Below are 15,305 nucleotides of genomic sequence, written 5' to 3'. Positions count from 1 at the left end.
CCAGACTGGGCTGAGCCAGGTGAGCTGGATGAGCTGTGCTGGACTATGCTAACCTGAGCTGAGCTGAGTGGAGCTACGCTGAGCTGGGCTGAGATGGACTGAGTTGGTCTGGGCTGGGCTTGACAGAGCTAGTTGAGCTGAGCTGTACTGGGTGAGCTGAGCTGATTGAGCTGAGTTACACTGAGCTAGGCTGAGCTGGGCTGATCTGGATGAGCCAAGCTGATTGTGCTAAACTGAGCTGAGTTGAGTTGAGCAGAGCTGATCTGGGTGGGCTGAGCTGGGTGAACTGAATTGGGCCAAGCTGGGTGCGCTGAGCTAGACTGGGCTGAGCCAGGTAAGGTAAGCTGGGCTGAGTGGAGCAGAGCCAAGCTGAGCTGTCTACACTGGGCTGAGCTGGGTGAGCTGACCTGGGTGAGCTATGATGGGTGAGCTGCACTAGATGAGTTGCTCCACTCATCTGAACTGAGTGGGTGAACTAAGCAAGCTGGTCTGGGCTGGGCTAAGTGGAGTTGAAGTGAGAAGAATTGGTCTGAGCTGTCTGGTTGGTGAGCTAGGCTAACCATAGTAGGCTGAGCTGGATCCAACAAAAATGAACTAGGTGAGCTGGCTTAACTTGGATGACTTTGGTGATTGCTTTGAGCTGCATTAACCTGGCTGGGCCATGTGGGTCTCACTGGGCTGAGCTGACCATGCAGGTCTATCCTGGACAACATTTGGCTGACCTCAGTGGCCTGGTGGTGCTCAGGCTGTGTTGAGTTGAGTCTCTCTTGGTCTCACCCACCACATACACACGATTCTTCTGACACACAGGGTTGGGCAATAGTGTGGCTGAGCCGGGGCAATGAGGGTTGGACTCATGGGAGCTGCTTTCCTTGCTGGCAGCTGTCTGGGGCTCTCCTTTTGCTGGGCTGAGCAGGTACACTGCAGTGTTCAGAGGAATGACAGAGATGGCCCAGGTCTGGACTGACCTGAGCTGGGAGCCAGGGTACAAGTGTCCTGAGTGCAGGGATGGTATTGCTGGGGGCAGAAGGGCCAGATCTGCCAGCTGAAACCAGTAGCACTATTCACACCCACACTCCAAGCCAGCTCTTGGGGCAGGGTGGGGGCTGCAGCTATGCAGATGGCAAAGCCTTGGAGCCTTGTGGTGGGCTCAGCCCGAGCTGCCGGGCTATGGGTCCTGACCCCTGACTGGCCAAGCATGGAAAGTCACCTTCTCACCCTTTTCTCTTTTGTCCCTCTTGGGTTCTCAGAGAGTGTGTCTTCCCCAAACCTCTTCCCCCTCGTCTCCTGTGAGAACCCCCTGTCCGATGACAGCCGACTGATCGTGGGCTGCCTGGCCAAGGACTTCCTGCCTGACTCTGTCACCTTCTCCTGGAGCTATAAGAACAACAGTGGCATCAGCAGCCCGGCTATCCAGAGCTTCCCGTCGGTCCTGAGAGAGGGCAAGTACGCCGCCAGCTCCCAGGTGTTCCTGCCCTCTATTGACATCAACCAGGGTACAGATGAGTTTGTGATGTGCAATGTCAAACACTCCAACGGTGACAAAAATGTGCAAGTGCCCATCTCAGGTGAGACAGGGCCTCTTCTTGGCTGGGCGGGTGAGGTGGGGCCCGACCAGTCCAGGCTGACTGTGTCCCCTTACCACAGGTGGTGGGGACCCACTGAAACCCAATGTGAACATCTTCATCCCACCCCGTGATGGCTTCTCCGGCACCAACCCCCGCAAGTCCAGACTCATCTGCCAGGCTACGGGCTTCCGCCCCAAGAAGATCTCTGTGTCCTGGCTGCGGGACGGAAAGCCTCTGGACTCCAACTTCACCACAGACAAGGTGCAGGCTGAGCCCAAAGGGCCTGGACCTGTGACCTACAGTGTCAGCAGCACGCTGACCATCACCGAGAGTGACTGGCTCAGCCAGAGCTTGTTCACCTGCGAAGTGGAACACAATAATGAGAGCCTCCAGAAGAACGTGTCATCTGTGTGTAGCGCTGGTGAGTAACCCTGCCCCTGCTGGTGGCCCTCAACACACAGGTGTCCACTCAGGTCTGCAGACACTGCCACAGGTGAGACCAGCTTCTTCCTGAGCCTTGGCTTCCTGGAGAGGCCAAGGGCAGGGAAGAGCTGTGCAGGGCAGTTTGGGGCCACTTGTCAGGAGGGGCCCAGCACCCACCTCCAACAGGATCCCAGGGCTCAGGAAAAGGTCAGCAAAGCCGGTCATTCAAACCCACTCTCCTCCCCCAGGTGCATCCTCCATCAAAATCTTCACCATCCCCCCGTCCTTTGCCAGCACCTTCCTCACCAAGAATGCCAAGCTGTCCTGCGTGGTCACAGACCTGACCACCTATGACAGCCTGACCATCTCCTGGACCCGTCAGAGTGGCAAGGATCTGAAAACCCACACCAACATCTCTGAGATCTTCCCCAATGCCACCTTCAGTGCCGTAGGAGAGGCCACCGTGTGTGTGGAGGAATGGGAGTCAGGAGAAAGTTTCACGTGCACGGTGACCCACACAGACCTGCCCTTCCCACTGAAGCACACCATCTTCAGGCCCAAGGGTAGGCCCTGCCCCACCCTTCGTGCTGCATAAGACCCCCATAGCCTTGGGTGGGGCTGGGAGCATGCCTCTGCTCCCCCTGTTGTCAGGGGCAAATCCCACTGCACCCCAAGCTCACCACTGCCTCTCCTCCCACAGAATCCAAGAAGAACATGCCCTCTGTGTACGTGCAACCGCCCACCAGGGAACAGCTGAGCCTTCGGGAGTCAGCCTCGGTCACCTGCCTGGTGAAGACCTTTTCACCCCCAGACGTGTTTGTGCAGTGGATGCAGAGAGGACAGCCTATGCCCCCCGACACGTACGTGACCAGCTCCCCGCTGCCTGAGCCCCAGCACCCCGGCCTATACTTCGTCCATAGCATCCTGACCGTGAGCGAGGAGGACTGGAGTGCCGGGGACACCTTCACCTGCGTCGTGGCCCATGAGGCCCTGCCCCACTTGGTGACCGAGAGGACCGTGGACAAGTCCACCGGTAAACCCACCCTGTACAACGTGTCTCTGGTCATATCTGACATGGCCAGCACCTGCCACTGATCCCCGGCTGCCCCTCCAGGGTAGTACCCAGAGCCTTGGGCTGACCTGTCATTGTATGTGTGCATGCATGCAAACTGACTGTGCCAACAAGGTGGGGTGCTACATTCTATAAAAATTAGAAATAAAAATTTCCACTCAAAAGATGCTGGTCCTCAGTAAGCAATGCTCTCGCCTGCCAGGGCTGTGCTGCCCATGCCCTGCAGACCACCTCCCGCCACCATCCCTACCCCTGCCTCGCCCTGGCCTCCCAACTGCCTCTGAGAGTGCTGACCCCCTTGCAGAGCACTCACCGCAGACAGAGTCAATGCTCCCCACCCCTCCACTGCTGCTATGGGCACACAGGGACAGGGTTGTGTGACACATGTTCACACACATTCACACAGACACACACACAGATATGAACACATAAGAACACCTGCACATGTGTACATGGACACATGTGTACATGCGGGCACACATGCATGCAAACAGAGGCATGCATGAAGCGGGCATATGCATATGGATGTCACATGCAAGGATATGGATACATTGACACAGGTACACAGCAATACACACATGTGCACATGGATTGACATGTACACAGAGAGACGTGCATACATACAAACTCAGACACACATGCGGAGTATACACATAGTGGTACATGAAGAGATATGAACACATACACAGAGCACAGTTGAACAGAACACAGGCATACACAGACATGCACACACAGAGACATGGACACAGAGACACATGCAGTGGACATGGGTACATGGACATATGCACACAGACACATAAATGCATACCCACTTATGCACACATACAGGCACCAAGATATATACACACTTGTACACATATGCACATATATAAACACAGAGACACATAGATGCATACACACTTATGCACACATACATGCACCAAGATATATGCACACGTGTACACATATGCACAGATACGAACACATGGAAATACATTTGTGCATGTATACAGAGACATGCACATATGTGGGCACAAATGCACATGAGTGCAGAGACACACATTCAGTGGACATGAACACATAGACACTTGTATGCATGCACAGTTGTGTGAAAAGACATGGGCATATGTACACAGGCACAGATAAATGTATGCTCATACACATGCACACAGACACACACACAGGTACTTGCACACAGACACAAGTCATAGGCACACATGTTTGCACATAGGTGTATGAAGGTGTGAACACATATATGTGCACATGGAGACACACACATGCACATGTATGCCCACGCTGTGTGCACTGGTCACTCAGTGCCTTTGCAGACACTACTGACTCTCTGCAATGTGTCCACTGCGATGTTTCCTGCCCAAGGCCTGCTTGTCCTTTCTCAGCTTAGAGATGCAAATGTGGGCCACCCAGCCAGGACTCTGACCAGGGCCACCATCCCAGGCCCAGGGCAAATGGCTCAGAGAGCCACCTTGGCTGGCTGGGTGGCTGCTGCTCCTCAGGGACACTCCAGCCCCATACAGATTGTTGATGAAGCAGCAGAACCCACACTTACCTGTGAGCAGAGAGAGCTGAGTGTGTCCTGCAGGCAGAGAAGCTGATCTGGTAGCTCTGCCCCTGCAAACACCTGGCCCTGGAAACACAGAGTAAAGAGATAGCCTGCAGCTGGGAGTGAGGGGCCTAGGGGCCCCAGAAAGTCTCCATCCCTAGCAGATGGCACTGCCCCCTTTGGGCTACCTCCTAGACACCCCACGTTTCTGGCCCTTTGGTACCCAAAGGGGTGTCTGGGCTCCAGACACCTCCAAAGGCTTGTCAGCACTGGGGGCTCTGGACCACACTCTATGTGTCAGCCTGCCCATCCCAGCACCACTCACCCCAGGGCCTCAGGCATCTGTCTGGCTCCCTGGTCCCAGAACCTCAAATCCTAGTGGGGCAGACCAGCTAGGGCCTCACACAGCCTCTCCAACATGCCCTCCACTCCAAGAAAGAGAGAGAGTGAGAGACCCCTGAGAAAGCAAAGACGGGGTTCCTCAGGCCCAGACTTCTATCTGCCCCCATGGCTGCCCCCAACCATAGGCAAAGGAGGCCCCACTTCCAGCCTCTCCAACCCCAGTGGCCCTGGCTGTGCTGCCCCCACCTCTAGCAGAGTCCACTGGGGCCCCTACCCCACCCCAGCCCTGCCGCACCCAGCCCCCATGTCAGTGAGCTGCTCTGTCACCAACCTTGCATCCTAGGGCTCCCAGAACAGGTGCCTCTCCCCAACCCCTCATCAGACTGTCAGAAGCCCCTCCCTCCTGCCCTCTGCTTCTGCCCCACCCCCCTCCCCGCCGGCCCTCCTGGGGGCAGCACAGCAGGGGGCTGAGGGCAGCAGCAGAAGGGTGGGCTGTCCAGTATGGGCAGAGCCTGAGACCCATGTTATATCCCCTACAGAGGGGGAGGTGAGCGCTGAGGAAGAGGGTTTCGAGAACGTGAACACCATGGCCTCCACATTCATCGTCCTGTTCCTGCTAAGTCTCTTCTACAGCACCACAGTCACCCTGTTCAAGGTAGATGGGCGGTTGGGCGGGCGGGCCAGCAGCAGGCAGGTTGACAGCGTGCGCATGCGCTCGGGCATGGAGACCCCCAGAGAAGCACCTCACGCTGCCTCTCCCACCTGCAGGTGAAATGACCCACCGGACAGGAACATGGACACCAAGGAGCCAGAACCAAGGGGCCCCCGCCAGCCCTCAAATCTGCCTGTGCTACCCCCTAGCTTCCAGCACTAAGGAGCAGCTTCTCTGGACATGGCCCTGTGTGGAGGGAGTGCGGGGCCCAGGTGTCGCTTTGCAGTGGGTGCGCTTGTCACCTTGAAATAAATGTGCACATTTTATCTTGTGAAACTGCTTCCTTGTGGAGGTTTTTTCCCCAACCACGCTCCTGTGTGTTGTGTGAGCCTCTCAACAGGTGACCCCAATTCCGACAGGCACATGGGAAAGGGAAGTCCCTCTGCACAGGCCAGTGGTGGGGGCTGGTCAGCCTGGGGAAGGTAGATAGCTGAGCCTCGGGAATGCAGGCCTGGTCTCCACAACACGACCTCAGTGTGGCCGAGCTGCGGCCTCCACATCATTAGCTGGGCCCATGTCCGGGACACCACAGCATGCACTGTCATTGTTGGTTGCTGGTCCTGGTGAGTCTGGCCACATCGAGATCTTGACCCATGCCTTGAAGCATGTGTGGAGTGTGCTGGTGGGATCTTGGGGGCAGACAGTGATGGATGACTAGTCAGAAAGGTGCATGACAGGGAGGCAGGACAGCAGGGAAAAGCTTCGTCTACTATGTCACCAAAAGAAAGGCAGGTGGTGGCCAGGCTCCGAAGCAATGGCTGGGATTGAGATGCCAGGAGGTGGGAGCCCCATGAAGGGGATGTGGATGTGAAGGTGTGAGTCAGGGTTTAGTGGGCCAAGGGACGTGCAGAGTCCAGGACAGCTGTAGTGGCAAGGTTCTGGGCAGAGGCAGCTTTGGAGAAGGAGAGACCAGGGCAGGCATTGGTGGGTGCCTGCTGAACCAGGGTCCTGGAGGAGGCCATTTCAGGTGCAGAGGAGATGCACAGAGCTCACAATGCTGGCCATCGTGGGGAGTCTGTGGCCCTGAAGGGGTGACTGGCTGTCCAGAATGGAATTAGAAAAGGATGTGGATCCCAAGGGGAATCCACCCCCAGCTGTGGGCTCCAGATGGACAGCCTCCAGGCTCCAACTCAGCTCTGGTTAAATGGACCCCATCCTGGCCCAACCTCACAGGCTGGGGCACTCAGTCAGGGCCCCTCATGGCTCAAGACAACACAGCATGGCTGGGGTCTCTTGTCCAGACATGGGCTGGCCACTCAGGAGGCTGTCTTGACAAAAAGCCACAGAAGAGACAGCTTCAACAACAGAAATTTATTCTCTCAGTCTCTAGAGTCAGTTGCATGTGCAGCTGTCTGCTTTCCTAGCAGTGCTGTGTCCTTTCCCTGGTGTCCAGTCATGAATGCTCCTTGGCCCACTCTCTGCCTCTCTGTGCATGTGGTCTTGCCCTGTGTGCATCTGTCTGTCCCTGAAGGCCCCTTCTCATAAAGTCACAGTCGTGCTGGACTGGGGCCCATCCCACTCCAGTGAAGTCTCACTTTCACTCATTCTTCACATCTTCAGCCATCCTAACAAGGCATCTTCTGTGGTATTAGGCAGTTAGCATGTCAAGCCATGAATTAGGGGGACAAAACTCAAGCCATAACAGTCCACCCTCTGGGCCTCTTAACTCACATCCTTCTCACATGCAAAATATCCCATCCTGACATCCTTGAGGGTCCGAACCCATGCCAGCCTCAACTCTAAGTCCAAAACCTCACCTAAATCAGGCACAGGTGAGTGACCAATCCTGGGACTGAGAGTTCCCCAGTTGTGGCTGGTGGGCTGACCACAGGGCTAGCCCTCCCACTCCAGAGGGAGGAACTGAAGGGAGAAAGGGAGGAGAGACCATGGGCCTCAAGCAAGTTCAAAGCCTGCAGGGAAAACCTCATTAGATTGTGAGACCCCAGAAGACCCCTGGGCTCTGTGCCCTGCCCTCAGGGCCTATATGGCAGCCCACCCTCTGAGCTATGACCACAGACTCTGTGGTTCTGTCTCGAAGCCAACCTGCCCCCCTTCACCTCATATGTCTTCAGTGTCTGTAGGCCTGCTCCTGCTCCTGTAAGATTCTCCCATCCAAGTATTATCCAGGTCCAACCCTGCTTAGCTTCTGAGATCAGACAAGATCAGGCACATTCAGGGTTGTATGGCCATAGATTGTATGATTCTCAAAAGCCTTGTGGGCCTCACCCCCATCACTGCATGCTCTTCCTGGTGCTGAGCTGGCTGATGGCATCCATGAGGCACATGCATGACTCCTTAGCCCCACTTCATCCCTGTTTCCAGAGTTTGCTCTTGGGACAGTCCTGGCCCCTCCTCCCTGGCTTGTTGGCCACACACCTCCTTCAGCTCCTCTATCTCCTCCCATCTCTACAGACAACAATGAGACATCAGACCACACCTTCAGCACTTTGCCCATGATCCCTACTTTGCACAAAACACTAGAACAGAATCCAGTCACATCCACAACCACTTTGCAACAAGGGTCTCCCACCCCCCAGTCTCCAGTGCTGAGGTCCTTGTTTCTGTCTGAGGCCACAGGCACGTGGACTGTTGGCATTTGTGATGACATGCATGTTTTCTGAGTTGGAGCAGGCTTTCTCTTTAGCTTCCCCACTTTCTGGGGCACACAGAATCACCTTCAATGCCCTTGTTTCTACTGACTTCTCTAAGCTATTTGGGGTTTTCTAACACCCACCTCAGACTCTCCTGGCCTCCACCCACCATCCCATTCTAGAGCCACATCCACACCCTGCTTCTGTACCAAAGTCTGCATTTGTTTCCTACCAGTGCTTCCTATGGGCAGCTGTGCCAAAGTCCCACCGACCAGGTGGCTTAAACAACACAAATTCACCAGCTCAGTCCTGGAGGCTGGGAGCCAAGGTCAAGGGTTGTTGCATCAGCACCCTGAAGCTACAAGGAGAGGCCAGGGCCTCCCACCCTTGCTCCAGTGCTGCTGGCATCCTCCCTGGAAGAGCTCCCTTTTCGCATGGCCTCTCTGTGTGTGTCTCTGTGTCCAAGGCCCTCTCCTGTGAAGACAAAGTCCTGTGGGATTTGGAGCCACCCTGCTTGGGCAGGACCTCATCACCTTATGGGGAGGGAGACAGTCCTGCTGAGAGAGCCCAAGAAAAGATGGGGGCAGGGTTGTCAGGTTCCCTGGAGAGAGTGAGGTAGGCTCTGCCATCAGGGACCCTGAGCCAAGGACACAGTGCCGCCACCTAGCTCATGGCCTGTACACCAGCTACATCACTGGGATGACATGTGGCCTGTCCCAGCCCTGGCATTCAGTATGGCTGCTGGGGGCATGGAAGGAGGCAGCTGCAAGCCAACCCATTAGGGAGCTGCTGATGCTAGCACAGCTTCACAAGGGCCCAGGCCCAGGCCACTGCAGGGTGACCCTGCTGGACATGGTCTGGCAGAGCCATCTGCCCCAGGACACCTACCCCAGGATAATGCTGAACACACCTTCTGAGACCAGCCACTCACAGAGTGGTCCCCAAACAGCAGAGCCCCTGGAAGCAGGAGCTGGCAACAGAAGGGTCTGATCCCACTGTTGCCCAGGGAACCACACAGAAGTCCAGGCACACTGTGCCTCTCCTGTTGGGCAGCTAGGGGCCCCAGGCCCTTACTCTCAGCATACTTGGACTGGGGTGTCCTTCAGCGGCTGCAGGGAGTTTAGAACAATAGATACATAGAGTGCGGGGGGGGGTGGGCTGGGGGTCCAAGGGATGGGACAGAGGACTGTCCAAGCCTGCTCTCCAGCACACTCTGGACCCCCCAGGACTGGGGCCCCTCTCTCCTACTGCCCTGTGCCCTCAGTGGTACCCAGACCTCAGGAGCCCAGCTCAGTCTGTCTTCCAGATGCAGCTGTGCTTCCCAGGGCCCTGGGATGCAAAGCCCCAAAGGAAGGTGACCTTGTGACCCTGGCCTGCTTGGTGACAGGGTTCAACTTGTCACCCAGCACTCAGGGGCACAGGAACTGCTCACAGATACTCCTGACCATGCAGAAGAAACAGGTGTTGCCTACTTCTCCCTAACCATCATCTGGAAGCCTGGCCTGCACCGCTGCAGCCTTGATCACCTTTTCAAGACCTCCCAGTGGTCTCCAGCATGTCCAGCACGTGCAAGCAGGTGCTGGGAGAGGTATGCTGGTGGACATGGGGCCCTGGCCTGCTGTGGTTCCCCTGTGGTAGCCCTGCCAGGCTGTAGGTCTGGACTCCCATACCGGGATGGAGTCTGCTCCCACTGTGGTTCAGCAGTGCCCTGGGTCCTGTGAAATGGTCCTTCCATCTTCCAACGGATGGAGGCACATTCACTGTGTGTCCCTTTAGAGCAGTGCCCACCCCTGGGCTAAGGCCCGATAACTTGTTGGCTGTTCACGCCCTAAACCATCAGCAAGGTTGCTGTGTGGATGGTCCCCGAGCACTTAGAGGACCATCATGGCAACAAAGTGGATGGAGTCCTGCCAGAGCTGGGAGGCACATTTGGGGAACACTGACAAGGGCACGATCTAGCCCTTGGGGTGTGGGGAGACAGAGCTGTGCCCTCACAAGCTGGGGCCAATGGGAGACCTCAGCCCCACCCCAGGGTGGGGTGGGAGGAGACCCTACCTCACCCACCTGCTCCCCACCACCCTTCGCTGCCCCTTAGACATGCCCAGCCAGGAGCTGGTATTCTGGGAGGCCTGGTAGCCACCTTCCCCAAAGGTCAGTCTCTTGGGCACAGATTAGAGGGTCAGGGGCCTCATGTTCCCTGTATCAGCAATCCATCTGGCCATGTCACCCCATGAGGACACACATTTTGCAAAGCCTGCCAGTGGCCTGAGCATGACCACAGCTGGGCTGTGAGGACAAGATGACCTTTCAGGGCACAAATTGGCATTGAACAGGGACTAAATGGAGCCAGGAAAACCATGTGAGAGGGTAGCAGAGTGGGCACTGGCCCAACCTCAGGGACCTGCTGGGGCCGAGAGAAGACTGTGCCTATCCCCTTAGCCACAGTCTTACTGGAGGACAGGCTCTGGGTGGCTACTCATGCAGGGATGGGAGGGAGGGTCACTGACCTGCTAGGCACATGGGACCAGGCCAGAGGATCCTGGACCCATTCTCCAGAGGAGAAGCAAGGTCCCAGCTTAGGTATCTCACACACCCTGCCCCCAATGCCCCTGCTCTGTGCCCCCCTGGCTGCCACAGCCCCTGACCCCACGCCCTGCTCAGGTGCAATGGCCATGAGAGCAGATGCCATTGCAGCAGAGAAGCCCAGCTCAGTAGTGAGCCGCACACAGCCAGAAGGTGGGGGCCACCCCAACTCTACCTGGGTAGAGAGACTGCCCCCAGGAGCCTAGCCCTGACTTCGACACCTCCTCCCTCCTGCCCACTGGCCAGCTGCATGAACAGCTTTGGTTCCTTGCACCTGCTTCCTGTTTCTGTCTCAGCCATCAGGTATGCCCCAGTCACAGGACCAAGGGCCTGAGAGTGGATGCCATGAAAGCACCTGGGTGTGCGGCCAGGGTGGGCTGGGTGGCCCTGGTCCACACCAAACACACATGCACGCTCACACTGCAGGCACACAGATGTACACATGTGCACAGCACACACCAAGCACAAATGCACACACACACACAGGCAGGCAGACTCAGTACACATGCAAATGCATGTGTGTGCACACAAGGGACACATGTGCCAGTTTACAGGCAACATGTACACTTCACACACATGACACACATGTCCCTGGGACCTGTCTAATCAGGGTGTGGAGTTGAGAGGTGCCCTGCTTGTGTTGGGGGCAGTGTCACCACAGAGAAGTGGGCATTTCACACGGGGCTGCTGGCTGCCACAGGGAGGCCATGAGCCAAGAGCTTCAGAAGGCCAATGGGATTCTCCACCGAGCCTGCAGGTGGCATGGCCCCACCACAGCCAGGCTGTGAGAGGACATGCTGGTGGTAACTTGCTCCAGCAGCCACGGAAAACAAGCACGGCGCTGTCCCTCCTTGCTGTCCTGTCCGCGCCCAGGGTGCCCATCCCACCCCTGACTCTGGCCATCTCCCCAGGAAGCTGATTTCCTGCCCTGGTCTCCTCAGCCTGATCAAACTATCTCCATGCCCTGTAGCCCAGGGTCAAGTCCACAGGGTCTCCCTGCCTATCCACTGACCCCCATGTGTCCTTGTGGGGGTACCACACACCCTGGCTTCTTGCCCCTCCATCCCAATGCTGTCCCTCAGCAGGCTGTCCCAGACTCTGAGCCCCCCAGTCAGCTTTAAGTCTACATGAAGCCCCAACTGCCCTGATGAAACATCCAGCCCTTGGTCCCACCTTGCTGAGCTTCCTTCTTGCCCTCCCAGCACACTCTGTGGCTCACTGATTATATCTGTTGGCTATTCTCTGTCCTCACCTAGAAAAGTGACTCCATAAGCACAGGGTTCTCTGTTGTTCCCTGATGGCCTCTGGCAGGTGAGACCCAGCAAGCAAGTAGGACTCAGTCAGCAGGTAGAAAGCACTCAGCAAATACACATAGTGAGTAGGCATCACTGATCCCGCTGGCTCAATCCCACTTCAAGTCTGCCTTCCCCACCATGTTCGCCTCACCTGTGACAGGTGGGCCCACTGCTGTACTCTCGCCATCATGTCCCTCTGAAATCCACCTCACCCACTCTGCTGTCTCAGTAAATGATCATCCATCACGGGCACCCACAACCCTCAATCCACCTCTGTGCCTAGCTAAAGTGCTCAGGACACAGTCCAAGCCCATTATCTCCCACTTGGAGTTCACGGCAGCCCTGCCAGCCTCCTGGTTTCCCCTCCCTACCCATGACCAGTGTGGCCTTTTGAAACCTGAACTGTCCTGGAAGCCAAAACTCAAACCTGCTGGTGGGTTCCCATCACATCAGAGCAAAATTGAGGTTCATTCAGCCCCAAAGATTACCTGTGGGGCCTACAGCCAGGCCTGTCAACACCACCTCCTCATGGCTACCATGCCTGCTCTTCTCTGTCACAGTGTGTCACTATCTGTGTGTCCCCATGGCCCTTCCTGTCACCACACTGGGATCTGCAAGAGCAGGGTTACTGCGTGTCCAGTACCCACATCTACTGAGGGAATGCATGAAGAAATAGAGGGAAAAAGGGAGGGAGGTGGGGAGGGGAGGGAAGATGAAGGGGGGTGGCCTGGTTTGGGGCTTAAAGATCTTAGACCCCCAAAGGTGGCAGCGTTGGGGTCTCTGTCCAAGCCATGTCTTATAGCCCCCCTGCACAAAGGAGCCCCCATGGGATCACAGCTGTCACCCAGTTGTCCCCAAGGGAGCAGCTCCTGGCTCTTCACTCTGACCTTGGAGATACACCATGGATCCCCATCCACAGGCCCTTGGGAGGCCAGGAGGGAGGTGTGGCTCATGGTTCCTCTGGGTGTCTGGCTGGGCCCAGGGGAACTGTGCTGGGGATGCATTCTGTCTGGGAAACACATTTATAAAACATCATACAACATCCTGCAAGAAGCATGTTGTCATCAATGCAATCTGATTTGCATGCCTTTCTGGGGCCAAAGCACTACCAGCCCTAGCCAGGTCCTGCCTGTAGCTCCTGCCCAGCCAGCACCTCAAAGCTGGTCTGGTGGTTTCATGCTCTTCCCCTGTTTCCTCAACAGGAAGAGCTGGGGACTGTCCTCCAACATGACTTCCCTTTTCCACCTCCAGCAAACACCAGTTGGTCTCTGCCTGACTATGGGAACCAATCCACCAGGGGCGTGTGACAGCATCAGTGGGCCCCCAGCACACTGTTTCCTTTTGCAGGACTGGATATGACCCTCCCCTGCACTGTGGCCACAGGCCTTCATTCAGTGCTGTGACATGAGGGTGAGGTTGGTCACTCCTACACACACCGCAGCTCCCCCACTTCATGCCACCCTCTAGGGGAGAAACATCTGTTTCCAGTGGTCGTAGCAAACAGGACACACACTCCCTACACCTAAATCAAGGCTTGACAAGCTTGCTCAGCAGTGTGGAGTTCATTGCCCAGCACCTGTGTGTGGTCCAACTGACCCCTCTCTCTCGCTTCTGGGGTGGGTCTGAGCCTATTCTGACCCCTGGCTTGTGTGCTGAGGCCTCTAGGACCCGGGAAGAAACCAGGCTGTGTTCTCTGATCAAGAACCCCAGGCCCATCCCTGACCCCCAGGGGCCCCTGTTTGCTGAGTTTAATCAGGAGACAAGGGACTGGGACGAAACCTCAGAGGGCAGTCAGAGATTGGAAGAGCAGAGGCAGAACCCCTGCCCTTGCTGTCAGGACACACCAGTCAGGGCCACATCAATGCACACAAATCACCAGACCAAGGACGTTATAGGAAAATACATACTCTTGGGGTAAATAAGTGCTTTGTCAGAATGATACTGGTGCCATGAACTTTAAAAATAAAACTGGTAAATTTGCCTACAAAAAATTCAACATCTACAAGAATAAAGTTACTAAAAACAAAGTAAAATGCTATGGGAGAGAAAGTGGCCAAAGAGTCTGACATTGGAAGGAATCTGTATTAGGCAGGATTGTCCAGAAATGAAAAGATATGTGAGGTCAAAGATAGATCGATCCATTGATGACAGCTAGATCAATGATAAACAAATAGATGCATATATACAGAGAGCAGGGAGGAGACTGATTGATTTTAAGGACTTGGCGCATGTGATTGTGAAGTCTGGGTGAGTCCAGAATGTCTAAGGCAGACCAGCAACCCGGAGACCAAGGGAAGAGTTAATGTTGCAATGAAGCCTTGGCCGGCAGATCCCCTCTTCCTCAGGAAGCCTTGGTCTTCTTCCTCTTCAGGCCTTCATCTGATCAGACGTAGCCCACCCACATTAGGAAGGACAGCATGCTTCACTCAGCATCTACTTATTTAAGTCATAATCACACCTTTAGAATACCTCCACTCTCTGGACTAGTGCCTAACCAAATGCCTGGGTTCTGTGGCCTAGCCAAGTGCATAAAATCAGCCACCAAAGAATCCTCAGGAATGAGCATTGGAAACATGCAGTGAGTGGAACAAACCTGACCTTCAAGGAGAAGCTTTCGGTGCAAGGTGGTCAGGAGAAGGTCATTTTTAGTAGGCTGTAAGTACAGATGATCAATGAAACACATGAAATTGTTGAGTTGCAAATAATCAAAGAAAATTGACTTCCGACAACTGGCTGTTCATTCACTGATGACCCACTGTGTGCTAAACAGGTATCCAGGTAGACAGACACACAGTGTGTCTGCACTGTGGCATTTTTGTCCTGCTGGTACAGACCAACTTAAAAAAAAAAAAGTGGCCTTCGAAGCACAGGAAGCCAGACAAGGATAGAAGCACTGACACCAGGTATGCTTAGTAGAGAGATGTCCAAGACCCTTCACTGAGGAGGGAACTTTGACCTTCAGGGTCAGTGTGGGGTGATAGTAGGCACATTTTCAGCAGGAGTAGGAGGTGAAAAGGTCCCAAGGGAAGAATGTGCTTCACAAGCTCAAGGAGCAGCAAGAAGACTAATGGGGCAGTGTGGACAATTGGGGAGATGGAGCAGGGCTGGCCTTGTAGGGGTGAACCTGGCTTGTTGGGCTTCACTGTGGGTGATGGGAGGCCCTGAGGGGTTTTGGCAGG

The 15,305-nt window shown here is 55.5% G+C and overlaps 3 gene segments (V, D, J or C); all 3 read left to right on the top strand.

Annotated features, from left to right (window-relative positions):
* The window catches only part of LOC114489669, a 384,977-nt gene extending 379,054 nt beyond the window's left edge, over nt 1-5,923 (top strand). Inside the window, 6 exon segments of the C gene segment in view lie at nt 1,251-1,568; nt 1,648-1,989; nt 2,240-2,554; nt 2,692-3,024; nt 5,485-5,600; nt 5,714-5,923. Coding sequence covers nt 1,251-1,568; nt 1,648-1,989; nt 2,240-2,554; nt 2,692-3,024; nt 5,485-5,600; nt 5,714-5,722 — 1,433 coding nt within the window.
* Nucleotides 1-15,305, top strand: part of LOC114489672 — a 100,360-nt gene that overhangs the window by 5,679 nt on the left and 79,376 nt on the right.
* Nucleotides 10,852-15,305, top strand: part of LOC118498316 — a 52,397-nt gene continuing 47,943 nt past the window's right edge. The window contains 1 exon segment of the C gene segment in view: nt 10,852-11,010. Within this exon segment, the coding sequence occupies nt 10,852-11,010 (159 nt within the window).

This window comes from Phyllostomus discolor, chromosome 15 (genome assembly GCF_004126475.2).
Source record: "Phyllostomus discolor isolate MPI-MPIP mPhyDis1 chromosome 15, mPhyDis1.pri.v3, whole genome shotgun sequence".
Lineage (NCBI taxonomy): Eukaryota > Metazoa > Chordata > Mammalia > Chiroptera > Phyllostomidae > Phyllostomus > Phyllostomus discolor.
This window is presented reverse-complemented; position numbering and strand designations above follow the sequence as displayed.